General features: G+C 41.2%; 1 protein-coding gene across 1 annotated transcript in view; it reads left to right on the forward strand.

Annotated features, from left to right (window-relative positions):
* Nucleotides 1-338: 338 nt before the first annotated feature.
* The window catches only part of LOC105465166 (Meis homeobox 1), a 138,904-nt gene continuing 114,974 nt past the window's right edge, over nucleotides 339-24,268 (forward strand). Inside the window, exons 1-6 of the mRNA XM_011713440.3 lie at nucleotides 339-626; nucleotides 2,508-2,734; nucleotides 4,614-4,755; nucleotides 5,333-5,383; nucleotides 6,188-6,238; nucleotides 7,669-7,815. Coding sequence (XP_011711742.2) covers nucleotides 615-626; nucleotides 2,508-2,734; nucleotides 4,614-4,755; nucleotides 5,333-5,383; nucleotides 6,188-6,238; nucleotides 7,669-7,815 — 630 coding nt within the window. The 5' untranslated portion in view covers nucleotides 339-614. The remainder of the gene's footprint in view (nucleotides 627-2,507; nucleotides 2,735-4,613; nucleotides 4,756-5,332; nucleotides 5,384-6,187; nucleotides 6,239-7,668; nucleotides 7,816-24,268) is intronic.

The raw sequence follows: 24,268 nt of genomic DNA on the forward strand, positions 1-24,268 counted from the left end.
GAGAGAGAGAGAGAGAGAGAGAAAGAAAGAGAGAGAAGAGAGAAACTGATTAGGAATTAGGACTGATTCAAGGGAAGCGAGCGCTAGGGCTTTGTGCATTTGAATATTAACATTTGAGGTGTTCTGACCAGAAGAAGACAGAGCGGATGATCATTCATTCACCACGTTGACAACCTCGCCTGTGATTGACAGCTGGAGTGGCAGAAAGCCATGAGATTTGGTAGTTGGGTCTGAGGGGCGCTCTTTTTTTTTTCTTTTTCTTTCTTTCTTTTTTTTTTTTTTTTAACTGATTTTTGGGGGAGAGAAGATCTGCTTTTTTTTTTTTTTCTTTTTCTTTTTTTTTCTTTTTTTTCTTTTTTTTTTTTTTTGCCCCCGCTGCTGTCTTGGAAACGGAGCGCTTTTATGCTCAGTGACTCGGGCGCTTTGCTTCAGGTCCCGTAGACCGAAGATCTGGGACCAGTAGCTCACGTTGCTGGAGACGTTAAGGGATTTTTCGTCGTGCTTTTTTTTTTTTTTTTTTTTTTTCCGGGGGAGTTTGAATATTTGTTTCTTTTCACACTGGCCTTAAAGAGGATATATTAGAAGTTGAAGTAGGAAGGGAGCCAGAGAGGCCGATGGCGCAAAGGGTACGTATTAAAAAACAATTGTGGAACTCAAATGTGAGATTAAATTGAAACGTGGCCGAAAGACACTGCTAAAAAGTTTCCTTTTTTTCTCTCTCTCTTTTAAAAAATGAGGCTCCTAAAGCAGTGGCCTAAAGCGAGAGGATTTATTCAATGCATTTGTAGACTTATGTATGTTACTTGGAGTTGTTAATTAAAGGAATCAATTTATCTATAGATTCCTAACCAGCAGCTATATAAATAAAAATGCAAGCTCAAACAATCATCTTTTTTTTTTTAACTAGATACCTAATGCTGTAATTTGAACATTCAGAGATCAGAAGTTTAAAGTTATGTTTAAACTAAAATATGCAGCTGGAAACTTCTGATATGTTATTGATTATGCTCATCTTTAATATCACTAGAAGTATTTAGCTTTTTAAAGGAAATAACTGTCATAGTATAGCCAATTTTTTGGTCAGGAAACATTCATCTTTTTATAGTAATTTCAATTTGTATAGATTTGTATACAAGGCAATATTTTGCAAGTTTCTCTTAGATAAGCCCTGTACTAATTGAATACTAAGCACACAGTTACTCACTTTAAAAATGCAATACTAATTTCCCCATATTCCTTTTTCAATGGAAATGCAGTGAGAGTAAAGTGAGACAATGACAACCCAACTGAGGTAGTTTCTTAAAAGAAAGGGGGTCTACAAAAAGCCTTCCTTGCATAATTTGTGTCCTGGCCCTCAAAGCCCTGTTTGCAAAAGAAAGTTACTAGGCTGACACATTTTTCTTTACTCCCTTGGTTCAGGCAAATGTCAGCGTTCTTCCAAACTCTTTTCACACCTCTGGCTTTAAGGAGATGAAAGTGGCAATTCCTCCTTTCTTTGAAAATCATTTCACTCTCAGCGCCTCCAAATCTTGGGAAAATAACTTGCCTGGAATGAACCAATTAGAAAAGTCTAAATAGCTAAATTTCACACACAAAAAATAATGACAATCAATATGAAAGTAGTTTTTTTTTGTTTGTTTGTTTGTTTTTTTTTTTTCTGGAAGAGGAAGATGGGAGGTTCTCTGTGCATTTGCTTTTGAATTTGCTTTAAACCTGGTGAGTAACATTTGCCTCCTTGACTTCTAGTCTGGAAAGAAAGTTCATAAGAGTAAACAAGAAAATAGAATATTAGCTGCTTCAACTATAGATTTTTCTTTAACTTTGGGGGTGGGGAATTGCCCAATTCTAAATTCAGCTCTAATGTTCAGGAAAAGCTACCCTTTTTTGAGTTTCACTTATAAGGGGTCAGTTAGTTTTGTATAATTAGCAGAGTTTGTCTTGGAAAGCAAAAGAAATGCAGTGTCTTGCAGGACTGGCTAACCTCACGCCGGCAGGGAAATAAAATGAGAAGCCTGTCTAAATTCACGTGCTTGGCGTAGCTGTTCCCATCATAACTTTTTTTTTTTTTTTTTAATTCCCCCTGATGTGAAGGGGCTGTGAAACTAGGCGGGTTTGCTGCAGTGTCCTGGCACGTTTTATTATTGTGATTTTGAATTTCTTCCTCCAGAGACATGCCCGTTTCACCTTCCACCCTCCGGAGAATGCTCTTTCTCTCCTTCTTTCTTCTTTCCTTCTTGCCAAAGGAGCCTGAATTTCTGAACTAGTTGATAGGGACACAAGTTAGGGCAAGATCATTCAGCCCAGATGAGTCTCGCTGAGAATTCCATAATTTTTACTTAAAGCCTTAATTTTAAAATAAGAAAACAGCTTTAGAGATGAAAGGCCACCGAATTCCGGGTGGAAGGATCCAGCTGGACTGACCTTATATAAGCTCGGTGGTGCCTTGCCGTTCTCCCATTTGCCCGCCTGGCCTCCTGAACCTTCTTTTTCTCCTGTTTGTCATGCAGTACGACGATCTACCCCATTACGGGGGCATGGATGGAGTAGGCATCCCCTCCACGATGTATGGGGACCCGCATGCAGCCAGGTCCATGCAGCCGGTCCACCACCTGAACCACGGGCCTCCTCTGCACTCGCATCAGTACCCGCACACAGCTCACACCAACGCCATGGCCCCCAGCATGGGCTCCTCTGTCAATGACGCTTTAAAGAGAGATAAAGATGCCATTTATGGGTAGGTACAATGGGCAGCAGGTTAACTAGTTGAGACTCAATGCTTCCCTCTTTCCCTGTGCCCTTGGTAAGAGGAAAGTCAGAGTTCTCTGGATTGGAGCTACATCTTTGGTGACTTTTCATTCACATTGCATGGAGAATTTGGGGAGGTGACCTGCCATCCCCAAGCCCTACATCTCCATACACACTCTGTGCACATTCAGTGCCCTGCTCCATCATGGCAGTGCCCGCAAGGGGGTCCCAGATCAGAAGAAGCTGGCTAAAGGGCCCTTGTCCCCTCTCACATTCCCTCAGAGGGCTGGAGTCCTTCCTCGCTCGATTTCGCCCGAGAGCGTTAGGGGTTTCTAAATGTAGGCGCCTTTGTGTTGGAACGAAACTTTTAGTTTAAGGGAAAATCTCTTTTAAGCCACTGATTGTTCTGACTTGCTAAGTTTACTCAGCAGCCTTATGCTGGCTCTGCCACTGCACAATAAAACCAAGGCAGGACAGTTGCAGGTCAAGCAAGGGGGAACATGTTTTGCATTTAGGGAGTTTGACCACTGAAGTCAAGGAGAGGAGCTTGCTCTGAATTGTTACACACATTAAGAAACTTCTGGATGTTTTAGCACTTTGTGCTCAAATGTGAAACCTGCAGGATTTAGAAATAAGTAAATTCGGGGCGCTCTTCCTCGGAGGTTGTTTTCTGGCCGCGGTTTACAATGCTTTCTCCTCCGCCATTCGATTAGACCCTGGACTAGTAGAATCCTTTGAAACTCACTTGTTCCTACTGTGTGCCGATGAATTTGGGAACCTCGTTTTACTTTGCAGAAACTTTTATTTCTATTTATTTATTTTTAAAAAATCAGAACCCACTGACCCTCCGTGGCAAAAGAATATATATATACTCTTTTTGCTTTATTTTCTGATCCCTTGTGCGATGGGCTTGTTTAAATCCCACCGTTCTGTCCGCAGCGTTAACTACAAGTGGTTTAGGCTCTGGGACCGAACATTTGGGGAAGCTTTGTAAAGGACCCCAAACTGTTAAATTCCCAGCTGAGCAGTGAGAGCTAATAAAAGACTTGAGATACCTCCTTGAGCATTAGAAGAAGCTTTTCTTTCTTCCTTTCTTCTTCTTCTTCTTCTTTTTCTTTCTTTTTTATGGGCTGAGACAAGCGACATCTAGGCCCCTCGCAATACTAGCTGCTTTGCCACTTCGCAGAGACAAAATGAAAGGCTGTACCGCAGGAACATTTGAAGGAACTTTCTTTGGGGGGCGGTGGGGGCCGTCTGCGAAGGGAGGGGAGTGTGCGAGGAGCTGAGGAGGAGCCTCCCGGCTCTCCGAGGGTCTTGGGGTTGGGATCCCTAGGTGCAGCCCGTTGACAGTCGGCCCCACGGCCATGGACGTCCTTTCCCCAAGTTAGCTGAGCGCCTGCACCGACATCCCCCGAGCCTGGGCTTCGCGCGGCCGCCTAGGAGGAACCCGCAGGAACCAGCCCTCCCCACCCCTCCGCCCGGCGCCTTTCTCCTCCACCAGATCCTGGATGTGCAGTGGAGGGGACGAGGGCTTGTCGGGTGGGAAACTTAATTCAAAATGGCTGCTGGAAACGCTTGGGTTTTATTCGTAGCAAATGTTGCCAATTTCTCCGGCCAGATACGCTAAACCGATCCTCAGATACCGTCCATGGCTCAGGGCCTCCGACTTCAGGGCTCCAGGAGGAAGGGGAGGTGAGCGGTCACCTGGGTCGCGGGGCGGGGGGGGGGAGGAAAAGGAAAAAAGTAGATGACACAATCCGAGAGGGGGTCTGTTCCTCTTGCTCCTCCGGCTGTTTTTCTTGGGCACCTTTTTCCATTGACTGGGGACTAACCATTATGTTGTTTGTGACTGTTGTATTTTCTTGCAGACACCCCCTCTTCCCTCTCTTAGCACTGATTTTTGAGAAATGTGAATTAGCTACTTGTACCCCCCGCGAGCCAGGGGTGGCGGGCGGGGACGTCTGCTCGTCAGAGTCTTTCAATGAAGATATAGCCGTGTTCGCCAAACAGGTCAGCAAAATAAATGTTAAAAAGTAAAAGAAACAAAAGGAGAGCCCCCCCTTCCCCAACACACAAACGCGCGCGCGCGCGCGCACACACACACACACACACACACACACACACGGCACACTTTCAAAAGTAGCCAGCACATAGTCGGCCCTAAGCCATGAGTGTTACCTCCAACCTCAGATTTTCTTTCTGTCTGAGTGTCTGTTTGCAGATAACTTAAAATCACCCATCTGCATCCCCACTCACCCTCCAGAAAGCAAACGTGGAGAGCTCACTGCAGAATAAAATCTAGAACACCACGGTTGTAGCTGCTGTGGACTTGGCGGGCTGAGCAGCCTCCCTGAGAACCGTAGTTGCTAGTAGAAGTAAGACTGAGCTCTGGGCTTGTTTTCAGCTTAATTCACACTGAAATGTTTCTGCGCGGGACGAACTCGGTGTCACCGGGTCCCTCCCAGAGGGTTACATCCTGCCCCCAACAGGGTAATGAGGCAAGAAACTAGGAAGGCGACCAGATTTCAAATTTTTCTTTCTTTTTTCTCTCCCCTCCCTCTCCCATCTCCTTCTCACTTGTATTTAGATTCGCGCAGAAAAACCTCTATTTTCTTCTAATCCAGAACTGGATAACTTGGTAAGAGCGGACCCCTATCCCCCCGCCCCCATCCCCCACCTCCCACCTCCAGCGCCCTCAGCTTTGCTTTGAGAGCCCTGAGATTTCTAGACCGGTCTTCCCGTGCCTGCAGGTTGGCTGCAAATGTTTCTGTCCACGGACAACTGGTCCGGGACAAGATCCCGGGGAAATAAATTCATCTCGAGAGGGGCCGGGCGAGCAGGCGCTGGGAAACGCGAGCTTTTGTTTTTTATGACAGCCGGGCTGCGCAGCTCTAATCAGCGCGGGGATTTATCTCCCGGCCTGTCAGCGTGTGTGCTTAAACTTTGCGGACTTCCCAGCCCTTTAAGTCCCATCACGAGGGCAGCCACCGGACCAGAGCCCCTAAACAACCAGTTTGCCTGAAAGGTGTAAGGAAGGCAGCAGAAACTTTGCAATGGGAAAAGCCACAGTTTGAGGGCCATTTGAAATATTTTTCTGTCCAGTCCTTCCAAGGACACATTTAGTCCAGTGTTTAGCCCTTTTGGGGTGGGGTGGGACCAGTGGCACTGAGAGTGGCACTGAGAAAGGGGAGAGCCATGGGGGAGGAGAGTGTTTATGAGCCCCACTTAGATGCTCTGTTGTTGTTTTAGCTATTTTTTTCTCCTTAAGAAATATAAACCTCTAGATGGTACCCAGTTGCTGCTATTAAGTTTTAGTGTTATTGCCATAAATCAAAATAACTCTATTTACTGGTGGGAGGGGGTGGGCTGGAGATGGTAGAGCTGTGACAGCCAGTTTTCTGCAAGCAGGAATGGGGTGCTTATTGTTTTTGTATCTTTGCAGATGATTCAAGCCATACAAGTATTAAGGTTTCATCTGTTGGAATTAGAGAAGGTAATTTCTCTAGCCTCTTTTCCTTTTACTTACCCCTTACCCCGAAGCACACAGAGGGGGAGGGTTCAGAATGGCTGAAGTTCAGCCTTCTGATATATTTGCATAAATGTCTTTCTTTCTGGTAATTAGTGTCAAGGCCAATCTTAGCGTCCATTTCTCTTCGCAGTTTAATTACAATTTCAGCCACTAAAACCGGGATCACAAACGCCCTAGCCTTGTGTTCATTCTTAATAACTTGCTGGCTTTGTGTAAATAGTTGCAATTCTATGCATCCCAGCTGATGTTTAGAATGCTGCTCTGAGGTGGTTTCACAGGTTAATACCTCTGTTGTCTCTTCTCATCCTCTTCCTCCTCTTCTTTGCTACCTCTGAGGGAGAAAAAAGTTTTGTTCAGTTGTTGTGAGTTTCTGGAAGACAGTCTTGAGGGCAGCGGCAGATCAGACACAGGGGAGAGACAGAAGGGGAGAAGGAGGAGGAGCGGGAAGGAGTCTGGAGGAGGTGGTGGGGAGGCACATTAAACGTTTTGCAGAGACAAAGCAGAGTTGATAGTTGTGTCAATTTCTTGAATCTGTGAATCCTGCACACACCCCACTTTCACACTCAGGAAAGGGTGTGGGATAACATGATTTTGCTAGCTGTTCTATAAATCTCAGCAATAAAAACTTAATGCATTGTAATTCAAACTAACATTAAATTGCAAGCACACTGGGGTTTCTTGTGAATTTTTGCATGTCACTGATGCCTGGGGCCTGTAGGAAACCTCCGCACTTACACCTAAATATTTTGAGGCATTCCTTCTCCTTTTTGTAAAAAAAAAGAAAAATCAATTTGATATGTTTTTGTGGCTGTATGTTTTCTTATATCAGGAGTACTGGCAACTTGATTTCCTTCCATTTTTTTTTTTTTAAAGAAAGTGTTCTAAAATATGACTCTTAGAGATAAAAACCTTTATTACAAATATAATAAGGACTTGGGTTGTCAGGCATGTATTCTATGTCACCATAGTACAGGTTCTTTGGAGAATATATATGTGCATATATACACAGATATACATTTATTCCTTAGACACATTGGAAAGGAATTTATGATAAAGTCACTGGATGAAATTAAATAGTTTACCTTAAATGTCACCTACGCAGGTCACCTCTCTAATGACCACAGCCCCAGGAGCAGATGAATTTAACACGGGTGTTGAATATGTTGTAGCCTGTGAATCATCTTGTCACTGTCAATTTTCTGGGATATCTCTATTTTGCAAGAAAAGAAAGTTATTCCTAATTCTGGATGCATCTGGGGGTCTCTGGAGGACAATTGCCCTGTGTTTCCCCTATTTGGAAGTTTGGATCTCACAAGGGGGGTGGATTGCACTTGTCAATGTCATTTATGCACTCCTGATTATATTCCCATTTTTTTATTTCTGTCATAATGTAGGTACACGAATTATGTGACAATTTCTGCCACCGGTATATTAGCTGTTTGAAAGGGAAAATGCCTATCGATTTGGTGATAGACGATAGAGAAGGAGGATCAAAATCAGACAGTGAAGATATAACAAGATCAGCAAATCTAACCGACCAGGTACGCGCTTTTCAATTTCAACATCCCTGGGAAAAAAAAAATCTGTATGCATATTGCTTGCTGGGTCACTACCACCTCCTTTTATTATTTGCATATGATTAAGTCCCTTTTAGATACATTTCCATCGAAATGAAAATTTTTGAATAATGTGGCTATTATTGCTTCATTAAGGCTGGCTCTGGGATTCGACCTGGAGAGATGAGCTTGTAAAAGCTTTGCTAGCAAACTTGACCTGTTTCTTGTCGCTTTTAATTTTTGTCTTTATTTTATTTACCCTCTATAATAATGGGAGTGTTAACTGCCAGTGACCGCCTCTGATTGTAGGGGCTTTGTTCTGGAGCATTTTCCCCCCTTCTATCTTCAAGAAAAGAAAAGTGTAGGGTCTGCTTATTTCTTATTTTATTAGGAATAAATCCAAGATAGGTGGTCTAAGAGAGACAGCGAGGGTTTGAAATCTAGCAAATGCTGGCTATTTTCTCCCTGTCTGTACGGTTCATTAGCCTGTCTTGTCAGTTTTCCTCGGCCGAACGCTTCTAGACCTCACTGAACATTGCTTTGTGTGGTGTTCACTGCAAGCTCGCCCATTTTATTGTACTTAATAGAAAAAATAAGACCAGGCCGAGGTTATAAAAACAGATAAATATGGACTTTTCCCCTCCTTCTTTCCACTCATCCTCCAGCTGGTATGTGCTCTGGGCCCTCTGGGTTGGCAGCTTGTGGACATGTCAGCATCAGGGGAACCCCGGCGGCCCCCTGGGTAAGGAGGGTGGGGGAACTCGCACCGCCTTTGCTCTCAACTGAGGGTTGGCTTGCTGCGCTCCCTCCTCTCCTGTCCTCCCTCCAGGCCCTTCTTCCTATGCGTTACTAAGTAGGGACGACTTTTATTTGGAGTTGCTGAGGGGATTTCTCTCTCTGTGTCACCCCAACACCACTGTTTGCTCCCAGGGTGCCTTTCTCTCTCCTGTGGCTGTATCTCTGGATTGGTCCAAAGGAGTTGCAAAAATGCAATGAAAGTGAAAACGTGTGGAGTGAGTGAGATGAAACAGGGCTCAGAACGGTTCTGTTGCGAATTGTTGCAAGGCGTCTGGAGATTTGGGTAGCTGGCCTGCTCTGCACCCTCCCAACCTTCCCCCCTGTATAAGTGAAGGCCCAGAGTTGTTTCTCTTTCTGACTCGGCACGTGAGTCCAGACTTGGGGGAAGAGATCAGCCTGCCTTTGTTAAGCCAAAGGCCAGCTACTCTGCAAGCTCTGCCATGATCTCTGTTGGCCAGTGGCTGTCTTGTACAGTCCTTGTCGGAGTGCCTGACACCTGGTTCTTAGTGTCATCTTATGGTTTTCTTCTCTCAACATTATCCTCTTAAAATACATTCTCAGCTTGATTTTCTCTGGGCAACCCCCGCGACACAGGCTGAATTCCTCTTTTGCCCATGGGGAGCGGGAAACAGGCAGAGCAGAGATTTAAAAGTGCCAATGTGCCGGGTCCGCACTGTGATCTGGAGAGTTGGAAACTTTCGGTAGTGTAGACGAGTGCACAGAACACGCAGCGTGCGCAATCCCCGTGCGGCCCCACAGAGGTGGGAAAACTGCAGGCGGCTCCCAGCCTTGGCCCCGGCGGGCTGCCCGGGCCTCAAGTCTGGTTCAACCCGCCAGCCTTGGCCCGGGAGCTGTTGAGTGCAGATTCTGCTGAGGAACCCTCGAGTAGCTGCTGTGGAATAAAAATTGCAATCCAACAAGCCTAACTAGAAAATGGGATTCTAAAAGCTCCGGAGTGCTGGGTACATAAAGCTATTTGAGCAAATTACAAGAATCGCTTAGGGGCATGAATGAAATCAACACTTTAATTGCCTCCAAAATGAAGATTTATACCCCATTTTCTCAAGGAATCATTATTTTATTAAAGTCAAAGATAAAAGAACAAAGTTATGGGGATTTTTTGGAGGGGGAGAGAATACAAAAATTAATATATTATCATGGATCTCCCCCCTTCTCCTTACCTAAACTTTTGTTACCCAATTCCCTTAACTTAAGATATGCAAAGATTGGTATGCAATTGTATTGGATAAAAATTCGCATTTTATTCTCTTCTACCTCTAAAATGAGAATCTGATTTCTGGTCCCCGCTGGTTAAGAGTGGGCTTCGACGCTTTGGCTGAGCTCGTGGCGCTGTTGGCCTTTGCGCGTGGGCTTGCTTGTGTGGCCCCCTGGGGCTCACCCAGGTTTCAGCTGGTCGGAGGACAGCAAACTCAAGGTCAGGTTTGGAGAGGGGAGCGCAAAGCGCTGGGCGCATGTGGTACAGTGCCACGGACGCCGGTGGGCTCCACTGCCCTGGGGAGCTGAGGCGCGACGAGTGAAGCACCAGGACGCCTGGTGGGCGCCAGTTCTCCGGACTGGAGCCTGCTGGCCTGTCCCTCCGGGCCGCTGAACCCCTAGTGCGGCGTCCTGGGGGCCAGGCAGGAAGGATGGCCTCTCCACCTGTCTGCGAATGCAGCCCAGCCAGTTTGAGCCTCCGCAGAGGGTGCGCTCCGGGACTGGACGCTTCTCGTGCTGTGAGAACGCTGGGCCTTGTTAGCTCATTAACCCCTCTGTCTCTAGGGCCCGTTGGCGGCACGATTTATTTTATTTTACTTTTTTTCCTCGGAGGGCGCGAAGACTGCCACCAGCGCGGGGACCTGGGATCAACGACTTTGATACTAGGCGGTATCTCGGAGGGCTAAGTCGGCGGAAATCCACTTGGCCTTGTAGCGCTAGTTCAGTCCTTTTCCTTCCTTCCTTCCTTCCTTCCTTCCTTCCTTCCTTCCTTCCTTCCTTCCTTCCTTCCTTCCTTCCTTCCTTCCTCCCTTCCTTCCTCCCTCCCTTCCTCCCTTCCTCCCTTCCTCTTTCTTTCTTGCTCTCTCGCTCTCTCGCTCTTTTTTCTTTCTTTTCTTTCTTCTCTCTTTCCTATTTATTTTTAAAATAGGATTAAGACACCAGTAGAAACTGTAATCCCGTTCTTCCCCACACTCAGGTTCCTTCCCCCACCCCCAATCTTGGGGCTGCCTGGAGGTCCCTGCCAGAGAGAGCTACCTTGGCGGGCGCGAGCCTCCTGGGCGCCCTCTCCTGACCGCCGCGGTCTAGGCTCGGCTTGGATGTTCCCGGCTCCCCGAGGCTGGGGGAAGCGAGGGGCGCCAGGGGCTTCCCGGCCTCAGCGTGGGGCGAGGTCCCGGCTGCGACCCCGGAGCAGAGGGAGAGGGGGGCCATGGTGCTAGGCATCGAGGCGAGGGTTGAACCTGCTTGATTTCAGAGAACGATGCGGGTTCGACCGGAGGCGGGGCGCGTGTTCTAGGGGCCCTTGGGTGGATTTGGGGGCGCCAAGAGGGGTTAGGCGGGGAGAGGCCTGGCCACCCAGTTGCTAGACTTTAGGCCGCGCTCCAGGAAGGAGCAGTCGACTTCCTAGGCCGCTTCTGTTGCGCGCCACTTCTTGAATCTAAGCATTTTCCACTCCAAGAACGCGTTGGGAGAGAGGGGAGAGCGGAGCAGAGTCTCTGGGCCCCCAGGGCCGCCTCCCGGGGTGGCCACGCCTGCCGGTAGCGAGCCGAGATTAGCTAGGTCTGTGCTTCGGCCTCAGCGGTGGCCCTGGCTCTTCCCACAAGCAGCAGGAGGCAGAGAAATGGTCCCTTTGGATTACAGTTTTTATTCAACAGCAGCTCTCCGGGGGGTCCTCGTCTGAATCCGCATTTAGCAGCTCCTGGGCGAAGGCTGTCGGGCTGCCCAGGGCGCCCTGTTGCATGTTAATCCAGATATGTCTCTGACGTCTGGGGAGAAGTAATATGGCTTGCAGATATGGAACCAGAGAACCACGCTCGCCAGGCAGGTTAAATGCCAAGTGCTGCCGAGCTCCCGGGGGACGGCCGCCAGGGCTGTGCAGCCCAGACTGGAGAGCTCAGGGCCGCCAGGCCTCTGGGAACTGGGGCGGCCGGGTCCAGTGCGCTTTGGTTCCCAAGTGGGCTTGGGAACTCTGATGGCGATTGTTTTATTTCAAAAGTTCACAATGTTGTTTCTGAAGCAGAGTTTGGCTTAAAATCCTTTGAACTGAGGTGGAACTTGACAGAAAACGCCCCCCTCCGAAGAAGCGGGGGAGATTTTTGCAAGGGAGATTTAAGCTTTCCCTTTAGGGGAGGTGTCACAGTCAGGGATGGGGCTGGGAGGGCAAGAAGCAACCTAATGTCCTGCATGGATTGGATCTGCTGCTTTAGAGGCAAATAGATAGGGCCAGCGAATATTTACTAATACTAGAAATGTCTGCAATTCCTTGTCATCCAATAAGAAAAGTGTACACAAACAGTGGGAGGCAGAAAAATGGTCCCTTTGTCAGGTAGTTTGTTTTTAAATGCTTCCATTTGGATACATCTTATTTAAATTGTAAATGCTTCGTAGCTTCCCACTTAATGCCTTAATCCTGAAACCTCTCAGTCCACAGGATTTGCAAGTGATAAAGTCTTAGCATCACCTAACTTTACATTTGATTGTGTTGTGGGTCATGTGACATAGTCTTAATTCCTTTTAAAATATATGTCAAAGGGAAATTATGGCAAGATTCTCTTTAATGATTAAATAATAAGGTGTTGACTGCTTGTCACTACACTGGCTAATTGGGATGTTCATTCTAGGCCCTTTATTACGTAGCACCCTTTGAATTAAAAGTTAGTTGTTTACCGGGTATATTTTTATTGTTACTTTCTGGTTGGCTTTTAGTGTGTATTTATGTGTGAGTTTCAGAGTAGGGATGTATTGATTCTTAATAGGGACACTTTTAAAACATTCTAGAAAAAACAAGGGGAAAAATACAGCATGTATGCAGATAGGTTGAGATCAATTACATTGGTAAATGTCTCTACGTCTAAACGCTAATACTACAAAAATATCCTTTGCATAGCTTCTCTCCCTGTCTCTCTCTCTTTCAATCTCTCTCTCAGTGGAAGTCCCCAGTGCAAGTTGCATGAATAATGGAAAGCAATGATACTAATGCTACTTTGTACAAAGTAAAACCTCATAACAGTAACTATTGTTCAGTGATTTAACTAGCTCCATGGCAGTAGGTCATTCAAATAGCAATTCTTCTCCTACCAGAATGACTCCATTGCTCACCATTCTGAAATATATAGAGTAGTTGTTTTATATAGCTATTGGTCCTAACTTAAAGACTTGTATTAGAAAACATGGAGAATCTTAAATAATAGAGGAAGAAGAGAAGGAAGAAAAAAGGATTAAAATGTGGGCTGGGCTTTCAAAAAAGTAACTGAAATACCATGCTAGAATTGTCCAACTTTGAAAATATATAAATTGTAAATCATTATGTTTTCAAACACTCATATGTTTGAATTTTTAAATGTTTGTCTTAGTCCCAAAAGATTTAAAACACAGCTGTGGCTGGGTGACAAGAAAAAAAAAAAACCCAGTAAAATTCTATACTCTTAAAAAACAAAGACTGTTTGTGCTCCCATAGTATAAACTTACGTTTATTAAGGCCAAGTAGATAGACTAAAGTATTACCATGGGGCCTACTGTCCTAAAACTAGCTTACCTTCCCTAGCTTACCTCACAGGTGGAGTTGGAATGAAGAATGAAGAATGCATAACAAATTATACTAAGACACTTGCCATAAATGAAAATACTGTCAACATGAATTTAAATGAAGTATTCTCGTATTGGTAATGTTATGCTTTCCATTGCAACAACAATATTTTCTTATGAAACATAAATATGTCAAACAAATGGGAAATGCTAAAGTTTTAATAAATGATCATTTAATCATCAAACACAACCCAAGCATGTACACAAAAACTTTTAAAGGAAAGTCGGCATACAGCCAAATTCCTATAGGGACTAGCAGGGAAATGATCAAAAAATGAACATGAAATAAGGCTTCCTGTAAGAAGGTCTATAATTCAAAATTATTTGACTCCACTGTCAGGGAAATAGTTGAAGGATAGTAAACTGATACAGTTCTCAGTCATTTTTGTTACACAGTCTTAAATGTTTGCAACGGTAGCATTTTACATGGCCTTTTGTGGATTATGATGTCTGTCATATTTGAATCAAAGTAGTACTTTATGACATAATCGAAACAAAATTATTTGCCATTTCTCCTGAGTGCAAAAAAATTTAATATTTAAGAATTAAATAAAAATTATGGGAAAGTATTCTTTTACAAATAAAGAAATGAAAATAGAAACATGTGACACAGTTTATCTGAGAGTTGTACAGATGTTATTATAGATTTAAAGATTTTCCAAATCCCAAGTAAAACAACACTGCTCTAAATCCTGTTGGACTTGCTCTTCTTACTAAGCAGGAAATATCAGAATGTAATACCTGTATAAAAAGTTCTGGTCTAAAACATATGAAATACAGTCTCCCAATTTAAGTTTTAATCATAATTACAAATTTTGATTTTTGGCATCCTGTAAAATTTTGAATATTTTGCTGTCTTTAACATATGCAAATAAACCATGGGTGTCTAAAATCAATTTTGAAAAGTTCAAGCAAATGAGTGTGTCGATGTAGTGTAAAAGATAAAAGAACATCTTCACTGTATCTTTAATTTAACATACCATGATTTCAGGATTATAGGAATTCAGAGAAGCCTTTTGGAATCTTAAACAGACTCTCCAGGAAGTATACCTACATTGGCCAATTGCTGGAATCCCTACACTTATAAATTGGACATTTGAATAAATGGTATAAAGGATACTATGTGAAAAAAGTGAGAATATATTCATTTAAATATTTGTCACTAGAATCCAATTTTGATCAATTTAATGCATTCAAGTGCACAGAATTAAAGCAATTGGCAACCTTTTACTACACTTTCTTCAAACACTCTTTTGCCAAATAGCATTTCTTAATCTAGAAAGTATGTTCTTGTTAAAGGAAAATACAAGAGTGCAAATATTTTTAAATTATTTTATATTCTTGACTTCTTGGTTCAGAGTTTCTAAAACTGACTAAAATATACTATCAAGGGTTGATTCTCTGATGGAAAAATGCTCATCTGTACACATATTGAACTATACACCTGTTGTTTATTGGTGTCATGAGTACATACAATCAAATAAATACAAGCTGTATAGCTGTATATCAATACAATTGAAGTTTATAATGAAATTGACACAAATTATATAGCTATATCTGTTTTAAGATATAAAGTAACCATATTATGGTTTTTCCATGACATATGGACCTATTTATATGGCATACACTAATGGAGGACAAATACGTTGAGAAAAGAAGTTTTACCTTATTTGTAATTCTCAAAAATATGTTTCTACAATGGATTCTTCCCTTGTACTTCATAACTCCATTTACAATTAATATAATTTATACTCATGAAGTAAAGAACCTTGAGAGCATAATGTTATGGTTCTTTAAAAAACTCAAATAAAATCCTGGCATGCACCTATAGTCTCAGCTAATCCAGAGGCTGAGGCAGGAGAATCACTTGAGCTGAGGAGTTGCCGGCTTGGGCAATATAACAAGATGCTGTCTCAAAAACAAGACCAAAAAATCCTTAAATGAAATCATATTATTCAAAAAAAATAAAATGCCTATTATTATCGATAAGTTTACTAAGTGAAACTTTAAAAATGACCACAACCTTATGAGTTTAACAAACGTTAGCAACTGTTATAGTTGTGCTGCTTCTTTTACATTTTAACCTAATACAAAGTCTTACATTTTACAATGGACTTAAATATATATTACTTTAACTCATTTAGAAGATATCAGTAAATAATATTTTGAGTGATATTAGAATTACTCTAATATCAATATATGACAACATTCTATTATCAATACCTGACCACATAAGCTAGCTTAGAATGAATCGTTGCTTGTGAATTTCCATTTCTATAGATTTTTCCTTACACTTTATAATATGGTAGCATGTTTATTATCCATTAGCTTTAAATTTCTGGGTTGTGGTTATTATTTAGCAAGATCGAACTATATGTAGCTCTTTCTTTTTCTGATCACTTTTTTTCCACCCTTTGGAAACCTTCTATGCCTGAGATTTGAACTTGGGCTAGTTTGGTAGGTCTTATTTTCCTACTGGAGTGCCTTGTGGGTTATTACCCGTATGTGGGTTTATTTTCGTGAGAAAATGAAGAATGTTACTCACTTCAAAACAGGAATGAATAGAGGCCAAAGTCATCAAATATTCCCAACCTGTGCTTTACAATTAAGTGAAAAACTGAAAACTGTTATTCTTATTTGTCTTCCCTAGAGCTGTGAACACTTGGTGTAAAGATTAATATCAGCCCCTTTGGTTCTTCCTCTAAAAGCCTAAATGTTTATTTTCAGCAACTGTATTCTTAACTGATTGTCCATATTTGGTCCCAGACCTCCATGATTTGCATTTTATTCTGAATTTGCATTCATATTACGTCCCATAGAAACTCTTTAAAGTGAAGTGTGTTTATGACTATTATGAAACTCTGGAAAATGAAGTTTATAATGAAATTGACACAGCTGTCAAAAGGACAATGAAGAGAGCAATTTGACTGTAAACCCAGAGTTTCCTTATTCCATCTCAACTTGTAAAAGGCTTATGTCTCTTCTTTTAAAAATATTAGAAGCTGAATGAATAAGAATTTCTTTGACAATAAACCTCCTCTTAATGTCTCCATAACTATTTGGATGTGTTCTTGAATATTAACTTAATTTGATAGACAAGCTATAATTAACTGTGACCTGTAGTGTTTTCTGTTATTCAGAGATTATTCCTTAGCAATTTGAAAACTTAATTTCAAACTAAATGGTGTACAATGTCTGAAATTCTAAAGGCATGTTTACGCTATTTACATGAAGTGGAGTGTTTGTCTACAGAGCTTCAAAATGGAGATACTTTAGAGAGGTGGAGGAATACTTTTTACATACAACGTCCTGGCGAACTAGCTAGCGCAGGTGGGCTCTTTTTGGATATTTTTCAATATATAGCCTTCCTATATATTTGCTGCATATTAAAATTTTTCTTCCTGAAGGAAAAAAAAGCTCTGTGTTTCATAGAGAAATTCGTATATGACATTTTAAACCTACACATTTCATTGATCATAAAATCCAGCCAACACATATATAGAAAATTTAAAATAACAGCAAATAGGTAAGGCGCTATTTGCTATTATGCTTCAATCAGAACAGAAACTTTAGCGGTATAATTAGGCATTGTGGGTTTAGTTGCAACATTTACTTGAAAGTTCCCACCAGATCTGAAGTTGTTTTAAAATCCACGCTTGAGAATATTTTAGTGTAAACAATTTGTGATAAATCACCATTGAACATTACTTTCATTTAAAATTGTTCTTTCCTAAGAGATGCAGTGTCATGAGAAACCACCCTGCCCTTCACTCTTGAACATATAAATTTATTATTTATTTACATTCTATCATATACATTATTTGTGGGAATTTTACTATAACTCTACAGAGCATATGGAATTCATCTTCATGAGATAAGGGTGGCTTCTCTGCCAATGTGGTATAACCCTAAGTAGATAATAAGGATTACCCTCAGACTGCAGATAAATATTATCTCTTATAGAGTCATTACATGTTTATATTTTATATCTCCAGATGCAAATGTAGTTTGCCATTTTCATTTTAATTGTCATAGTTTTCTTGGCTCTAGCTTCTAACAAAGAGAAACAGGAATTTTACATTTTGAATTGAAATTGATGATAAATTAATATGTTCAAGAAAAAGAAAGATATTCAGTTGTAGAATTATTTAACCCCCTTCCTTTCTTTCAGTCTGCTTTCCCTGTCCTTAATGTGTTCCAAAATTTTCTGAAGAATGTTGTTCATAAAGTTTATAGCACTATTTGTGTATTTGGTGGCTTGGCCTATTGTTTCATTATATTTTGGGATTTTAAAAGCTGTGTTTAATAACAAAATAAGCAAGAAAAACATCTGAGTGATTATGTCCTGTACTTCTTTGCACAAAATAACAGAGAGATGTAGAATATGCTTGTTCGGTGCATATCAAGTGTATTGCTGGTGTTCAATTATTTTTATTCTAATAATTATTCAAAGGCAGTAACAATCTGCATTTAAGTGAGTATAAACATTTTTATTCTGGAATTTGGAATTTGCAGCAACTCAATTTTATTTTCCAAATTACCCTGCCATTTCAATTAGGTGCATTGTTCTTCACTCTACTGTTGCGACATTCTAAAGGTTTGCTTGCCATCCTAATAGTGAATTGTCTGAGTGTTTAATATTTATTGAAGGCATGTAAAGAACATGCCAATAGAAAAATAGGAGAACAAAACATTGACAAATCAATTATGGGGCTTTTCTTTACTTGTAGTATACTTTCAATATTCCAAATACTCTGTAACTGTTAAATAGTATGAATAGTCTCTAGAATAATAGCCTTGGGTGTGGCTGAAGAATGGCATTCTGATTAATTAGAATTCCTTAAAAAGTGCACAGTGCAACTCAGCATCCTACTTCTGGAATTCACAGTTGCTTTGGCTGATCTCTTAGTTAAGTATCTTGAAATATAGAAAACTTGACCATTGTAGGAACCAGAAACTCAAATTAAATCTCAAGATGCTTTGAGAAAGGCCTCACTGATGATTTTACCCAAGTTAAATAATGAAGGAAGGGAATAATCTTTTCCCAACCTCCAAATTTAACATTGTCAGTGGACTTAAAGATTCTTGAGGAATGAGAGACACTTAAAACACAAAACGTTGTAAAAAGTATAAAAAATCAGAAGTGCTTCTAAAGAAACCATAGGGAAATTAGAAAATACCCTATTACTAATTATTAGTGGAAATCAGTGGTAAATATAAATTTCTATGGTTCTTTTATTCAAAGTATAATGCTATGAGGTAGAATAAAACAAGGCTATATCTTGGCTGAATTTTTTTTTTTTTGTTCTTATGTCTCAATTGTGTGTTCTCTGGCTTGAGAGTTTAGAATTAGAAAAGAGAAAACTTCAGAAACACTTGAGAATAAGCAGTTAATTGTACTGCTTGTCATTTTCAGTTACACACCCTTTCAGGAAGGCGGTGTTCTAATGAATTATGTACAGTTTAGAGCCAGAGCACTCATATTTGAATCTAGACTTTGCTGTGAGAGGGCAAGTCACTGCACCTTGAGGGGACTTAGTTTAATAATCTGTAAAATGGGGATAGTAACAGTACCCACTTTAGTGAGTTACTGTAAGAACTAAATAAAAATGCATCTAAAACATTTAGAGTAGTAAATCCCCAATCCAATAAGCACTTCATTACATAATATTTTATCTTCTCGATTGTATTCTGCCCAACCTTCAGTAACAGGAATTGGGTTTATGGAGGAAGGATTGGGTGCTGGTTGATGGGGATGTTGTTTTATAGAGTGTTTTGTAATCATAGAGTTTAAGAAAAATATCTTAATTCTTACTATAAGGGGTCATTTTTATTCTGATTTCAGCGTAGTGTAAAAGGAGACTGAACTCAGCTATTTTGCTGAGATAGTATGGTGAATCACTGCAGACTCACTCCTAGGGTAAAATTCTAATAACAGTTATGTAAGGACTTTGGGCTAAGTACTTTTCCCCCACATTTCTGAATACAAATACTTCATGCTGAGGTCTGGTTGCTTTCAGGATATTATTATCTGCTTTTACTCATTATACAATGTTTTCTGCATTATTGGATTTTAAATTTTTATTTTTTTTAATTTTTTTTTTTTTTGCGAGGAGCCTTGCCTAGAAAGTTTGTGGTTTAAAGTTGTTTTATATAAAACACTTTTAAGTTTATTTTATCTTAATTTGTTTGCAGAACAAGGAGCACTGATACTAAGTTACGAATGTAAAATAAAACACTGGGAAGCAAACAATCTTATAAAGAGGATTTTATAACATCAGGTATACTGGCATGTAATTTACTGATTCTTCTCCCACTGCTAAGTAGAAATAATACAGAATGATCAAAGTTCAGCAGAAAACTCTCAAAAGATAAATGGATAATACGGTTTGAAGTATTTAGGTATACTTATTTGCAAATATAGTGGTGTCAGTGGATTAGGGTTTTTTTTTTTTTTCAGTCAAACATTTATTTAACTCTATGAACTACAATTTATAGGTATGATTTTTTTTTTTTTTTTTTTGAGATGGAGTTTCACTCTTGTCTCCCAGGCTGGAGTGCAGTGGTACAATCTTGGCTCACTGCAACCTCCGCCTCCCAGGTTCAAGCAAATCTCCTGCCTCAGCCTCCCGTGTAGCTAGGATTACAGGTGCCCGCCACTACATCTGGCTAATTTTTTTTTTTTTTTTTTTTTTTTTTTTTAGTAGAGACGGGGTTTCACCATGTTAGCCAGGATGGTCTCAAACTCCTGACCTCAGGTTATCTGCCTGCCTCAGCTCCCAAAGTGCTGGGATTACAGGTGTGAGCCACTGCGCCCAGCTGTAGGTATGATTTCAAAAGTAGAAGCACTTAGGGTCATTAAAGTCAGTAAATATAAGAATTTAGTTTTATTAATAGCATGCCAGTTATAATACAATGGCATAGAAAAAGAAAAGGTTATTAAAACATAAATAAATACTTTTTCTAAGATTTTAGCGTATTGAGGCTTTATCTTCTCTCTTCTTAAGATTTTTCTCTACAATAAACTGCTAAGTAGAATTTGAACATTCAGGGCACTTGAATAATTTCTATTACTTGCCAGTTTTGAGACTTTGGTAAAACCGATTGTCATTTCTTGTCAATTGCCCTTTGGTTGTAATTATTCCCTTTCTTTGCAATTTATCTGAATGTACCACATGTAGAAATCTATATTATCTTCTTAGACCACAGTAGGGTCACCATGGGATGATGTTAGCATTGATTGTCAAAGTTAAAGAATTGGGCAAAAAGTATCAGTGCTGTCTTGATTTCATCAGGAAAGCCTTTGGAATATTCTGAGTGTTGTTTTACATCTGTAGACCTTTGCTTAGCCTAGTTGATTCACTTATAATTTATTGGGTAAATTAATTCAACTGTGCAGATCAATAAATTCCTGAAAATGTTAGAGTGGAGACCCAGAAGACACGAGGTTGTTGTAAACTATGGTTTTAAGCAGCATTGGGAGAGTGTTCTGTGGTATTCAATCCTGGCTTCCTAAGGTCCTCACCCTCACTGCCTGCCACAGCAGCCTAGCACCTGAGTATTGAGAGGAGAGTGAAGCATGCTGATTACAGGACAATGAGCAAAATCTTTAAGGGATAGCAGGTTTTAAACGTATATCTTCTCAAGCCTGTAATCCCAGCACTTTGGGAGGCCGAGACGGGCGGATCACTAGGTCAGGAGATCGAGACCATCCTGGCTAACACGGTGAAACCCCGTCTCTACTAAAAATTACAAAAAAATAGCCGGGCGAGGTGGCAGGTGCCTGTAGTCCCAGCTACTCGGGAGAGGCTGAGGCAGGAGAATGGCGTGAACCCGGGAGGCGGAGCTTGCAGTGAGCTGAGATCCGGCCACTGCACTCCAGCCTGGGCGACAGAGTGAGACTCCATCTCAAAAAAAAAAAATAAATAAAATAAAATATATATATATATATACACACACACACACACACACGAGATATATATATAAAAGCTATAGATATATATATCTATATCTTACAGCCAGGTTGCTTTAAATTCCGTTACAACGTAATTAAAAAACCATTAGATTCATTTTTTAACGTTCTTTTGCCTTATGCCTTACGTACGTGATAGGTGTGTGTTGCGGTGTGTGTGTGAACCCATGTGCACACTCATGTCTGAACCCAGGCTTTAGTGATTTCTGAAGCTTGAACAATCACCTGGTAGAAAACTTTTCATTTAAAGATGAAATTACTCCTTGGAGAATTTTCACCAAAGGCAAGAAAGCACAAAAATTCTTTTCCTCCTCTCTACATGCCTCATTACACAGAGATAGAGGATTCAATGTTTGAAAAATTATCATTTTTGTAGGTTTTATTTGTGGTACGTGAGAACTGGGAAATATGGAACTCTATTTAATAGATGCTATGTCTACCTATGCAAACTACCCACAGCTACTATCCTATGATTTTATACACACACACACACACACACACACACACACGTTTATTTGCAAGCAATTCACGAGAGTTGCTTAGCCGCTAAGGTCTTAGAAATCTGCCTCATTTGACGCTCAAGTGTACACATTTATGCTGTGTGTAAAGATTACTGGCTGGCACTAATGTAGTGAGTGCAAGACATAAGAGATGATTAGATAACCAAGATGCATTTCTAGATTAAACGTTCACAATGGCAAATATGACAGGGCTGGAACTGCGAGAAGAGGCAGTGTGGTGTGTTAGTGAAAGCCACAGATTCTGAAGAGGGATGTTGGATTTCCATTGTCTTACCGCTAATTTACCATCTGCCCTGAGTCACCAGAATTCAGGCCTTCAGGCCTCTATTAAGTGGAGTCATAAGCACATTTTATCAGAGCATTAAAAAAGGGCTCAACAAGAACCCTGGCATGCCTTACAGACTTGGCAAAGGTAAGCGAGTGAGGGAGGGGGCAGAGAAGGAAATGAGCAAAAAGAGAGTTGGAGAAAGTGGATAAAGTGTGTGAGGGAGGTAACCTTTTAAAAAGTTGGCCTCTCTGCCAAAGGTGAGTGTGGGCCTCCATCAGGGAGGTGCCTCGGGCACCTACCACTCTTTTCCCAGAACCAACAATTGCCTCTGCATTTTATCCACTTTCAGCAGGGCATAGTGTGGACTTAGAAAAGCTTTCTCTAAAGCACGCTATTTCACATCCATATCGTTCCTCACAACACTTTAATGTGGCCCCTGAATCCACAGTATGTGTGCACAGTGAAATACTCATTTGTGAATGTTTATGGCATTTCAAAACATCTAAATGCTCAAAAGGTAAAAGCAGTTTTTCTGTGTTAGGAAAAAAAGAAGGCAAAACAAAACATACTGCCTAAACTTGTTGTGGTTAAATGAATTTTGCTTAGTGATTTCTAGGGATTTTTTTTTTTTTAAGAAATCCACGTAACTTTTTTTCCAGAATTACCTGAAATTGAAGTTGAGTAGATATAGCCCCAAGGAAGTATGTTTTGAGAGGAGCAGGCTGTACCTAGGGCTCTAGCAAATTATAGGTGCTCAGTACATGATAGTTGAGTGGGTTGAATGATTATATGATATGTTTTGGTTGTCAAACAGATACAAATGTGAGCCACCAAGCATTTCAACAGTAGTTTCAGCATGACAAGACTTTAAATACTCAAACATAGAAAGCCTTCTCAGCATCCTCATTCCCCAGCTTCAGGTACACACAGGTAAATGTGTATTGTTTCTCACAGCAGCTCCTATACCCCTTCTCTTCTCCTCATTTCTCTGCATATGGATCTCTCTCTGGTCCCTTTCCTCAGATGGTATCATTGATTGAGGAGTGTATAAGAAATGATATTTGCTGAAGTCATGCGCCTTTAAGGATCCTGAAAAACGCTGCATAGACGGAGGGGAAAAGTCAAGGGGAGCCAGGCTAATTAGATGCATCCCCCCTCCTCTCCCGACAGTGTGGGATGCTGACATGCAGCGATCCCATCCACTGTGCTTCATGGAAGAGCACAAGTGTGCACGTGGGCATGTACATACGGACATGGGCATGCCTGCGAGTGTGAGTATGCATGTGTATGCCTGAGTACCATGCACACTGGTGCCTTTCCCATGAGGCCCTGGACACTGTCCTCACCTGGAGATACTAAATTGTTCACTTTTGGAGATAAGCCAGGTCTTTCAGGCCACTAGAGATCACTTACTAAAGAGACCCTGGTGATTTGAGAGAGTAAATGTACCTCCCCAAAGAGAAAGCCACCTATTGATAGGTGCAGACTGGCTTCGAATTTTGAACACTGATTATTTCATCAATTTCTACATAGCTGCTAACTGACCCCTTCACAGTAAAGATCATCAGACTCTCAATTATCCACCTTTTTGAATGGGATTAGTGGTGTAGAAGTTTTGAAGGAAAAAAAAAAAACTCTATTTTGGTTCGAAAAAAATGATTCTGGCATCATACTGATGTGGCGAATGACTGACTGGGAAGATGTGTCAAGATGCTTTGTATACTGTAAAGTGATTTATAAATATTAGGTATCGAATTAAACTTGACGAGGTGGGGAGGAGCAAACCACCTGTAAAAATCATGTTATTCCAAGGTGAAAATAAGATCAGTTTGCACTCCCTGAGCACACAGCAGCTGGGAGATAGCACAAAGCACACCAAGCTGTGCACGAAGCCAGCTCAGGTTAACCATTCTTTCCAGAAGGTCTACACACTGAATACACCTGTATGTAGATATCCCAGGCTTGGCTTAGGTCAATTTATGTTGCTACATTAAGAACTATAGAAGCTGCCATTTATTGAGTGCTTGCTGCATGCTTGACAATTTACATATGTTATGTCTGCAAGGGAGTAGTTTTTATCCC

Source organism: Macaca nemestrina, chromosome 13 (assembly GCF_043159975.1).
Source record: "Macaca nemestrina isolate mMacNem1 chromosome 13, mMacNem.hap1, whole genome shotgun sequence".
NCBI classification, from domain to species: Eukaryota; Metazoa; Chordata; class Mammalia; order Primates; family Cercopithecidae; genus Macaca; species Macaca nemestrina.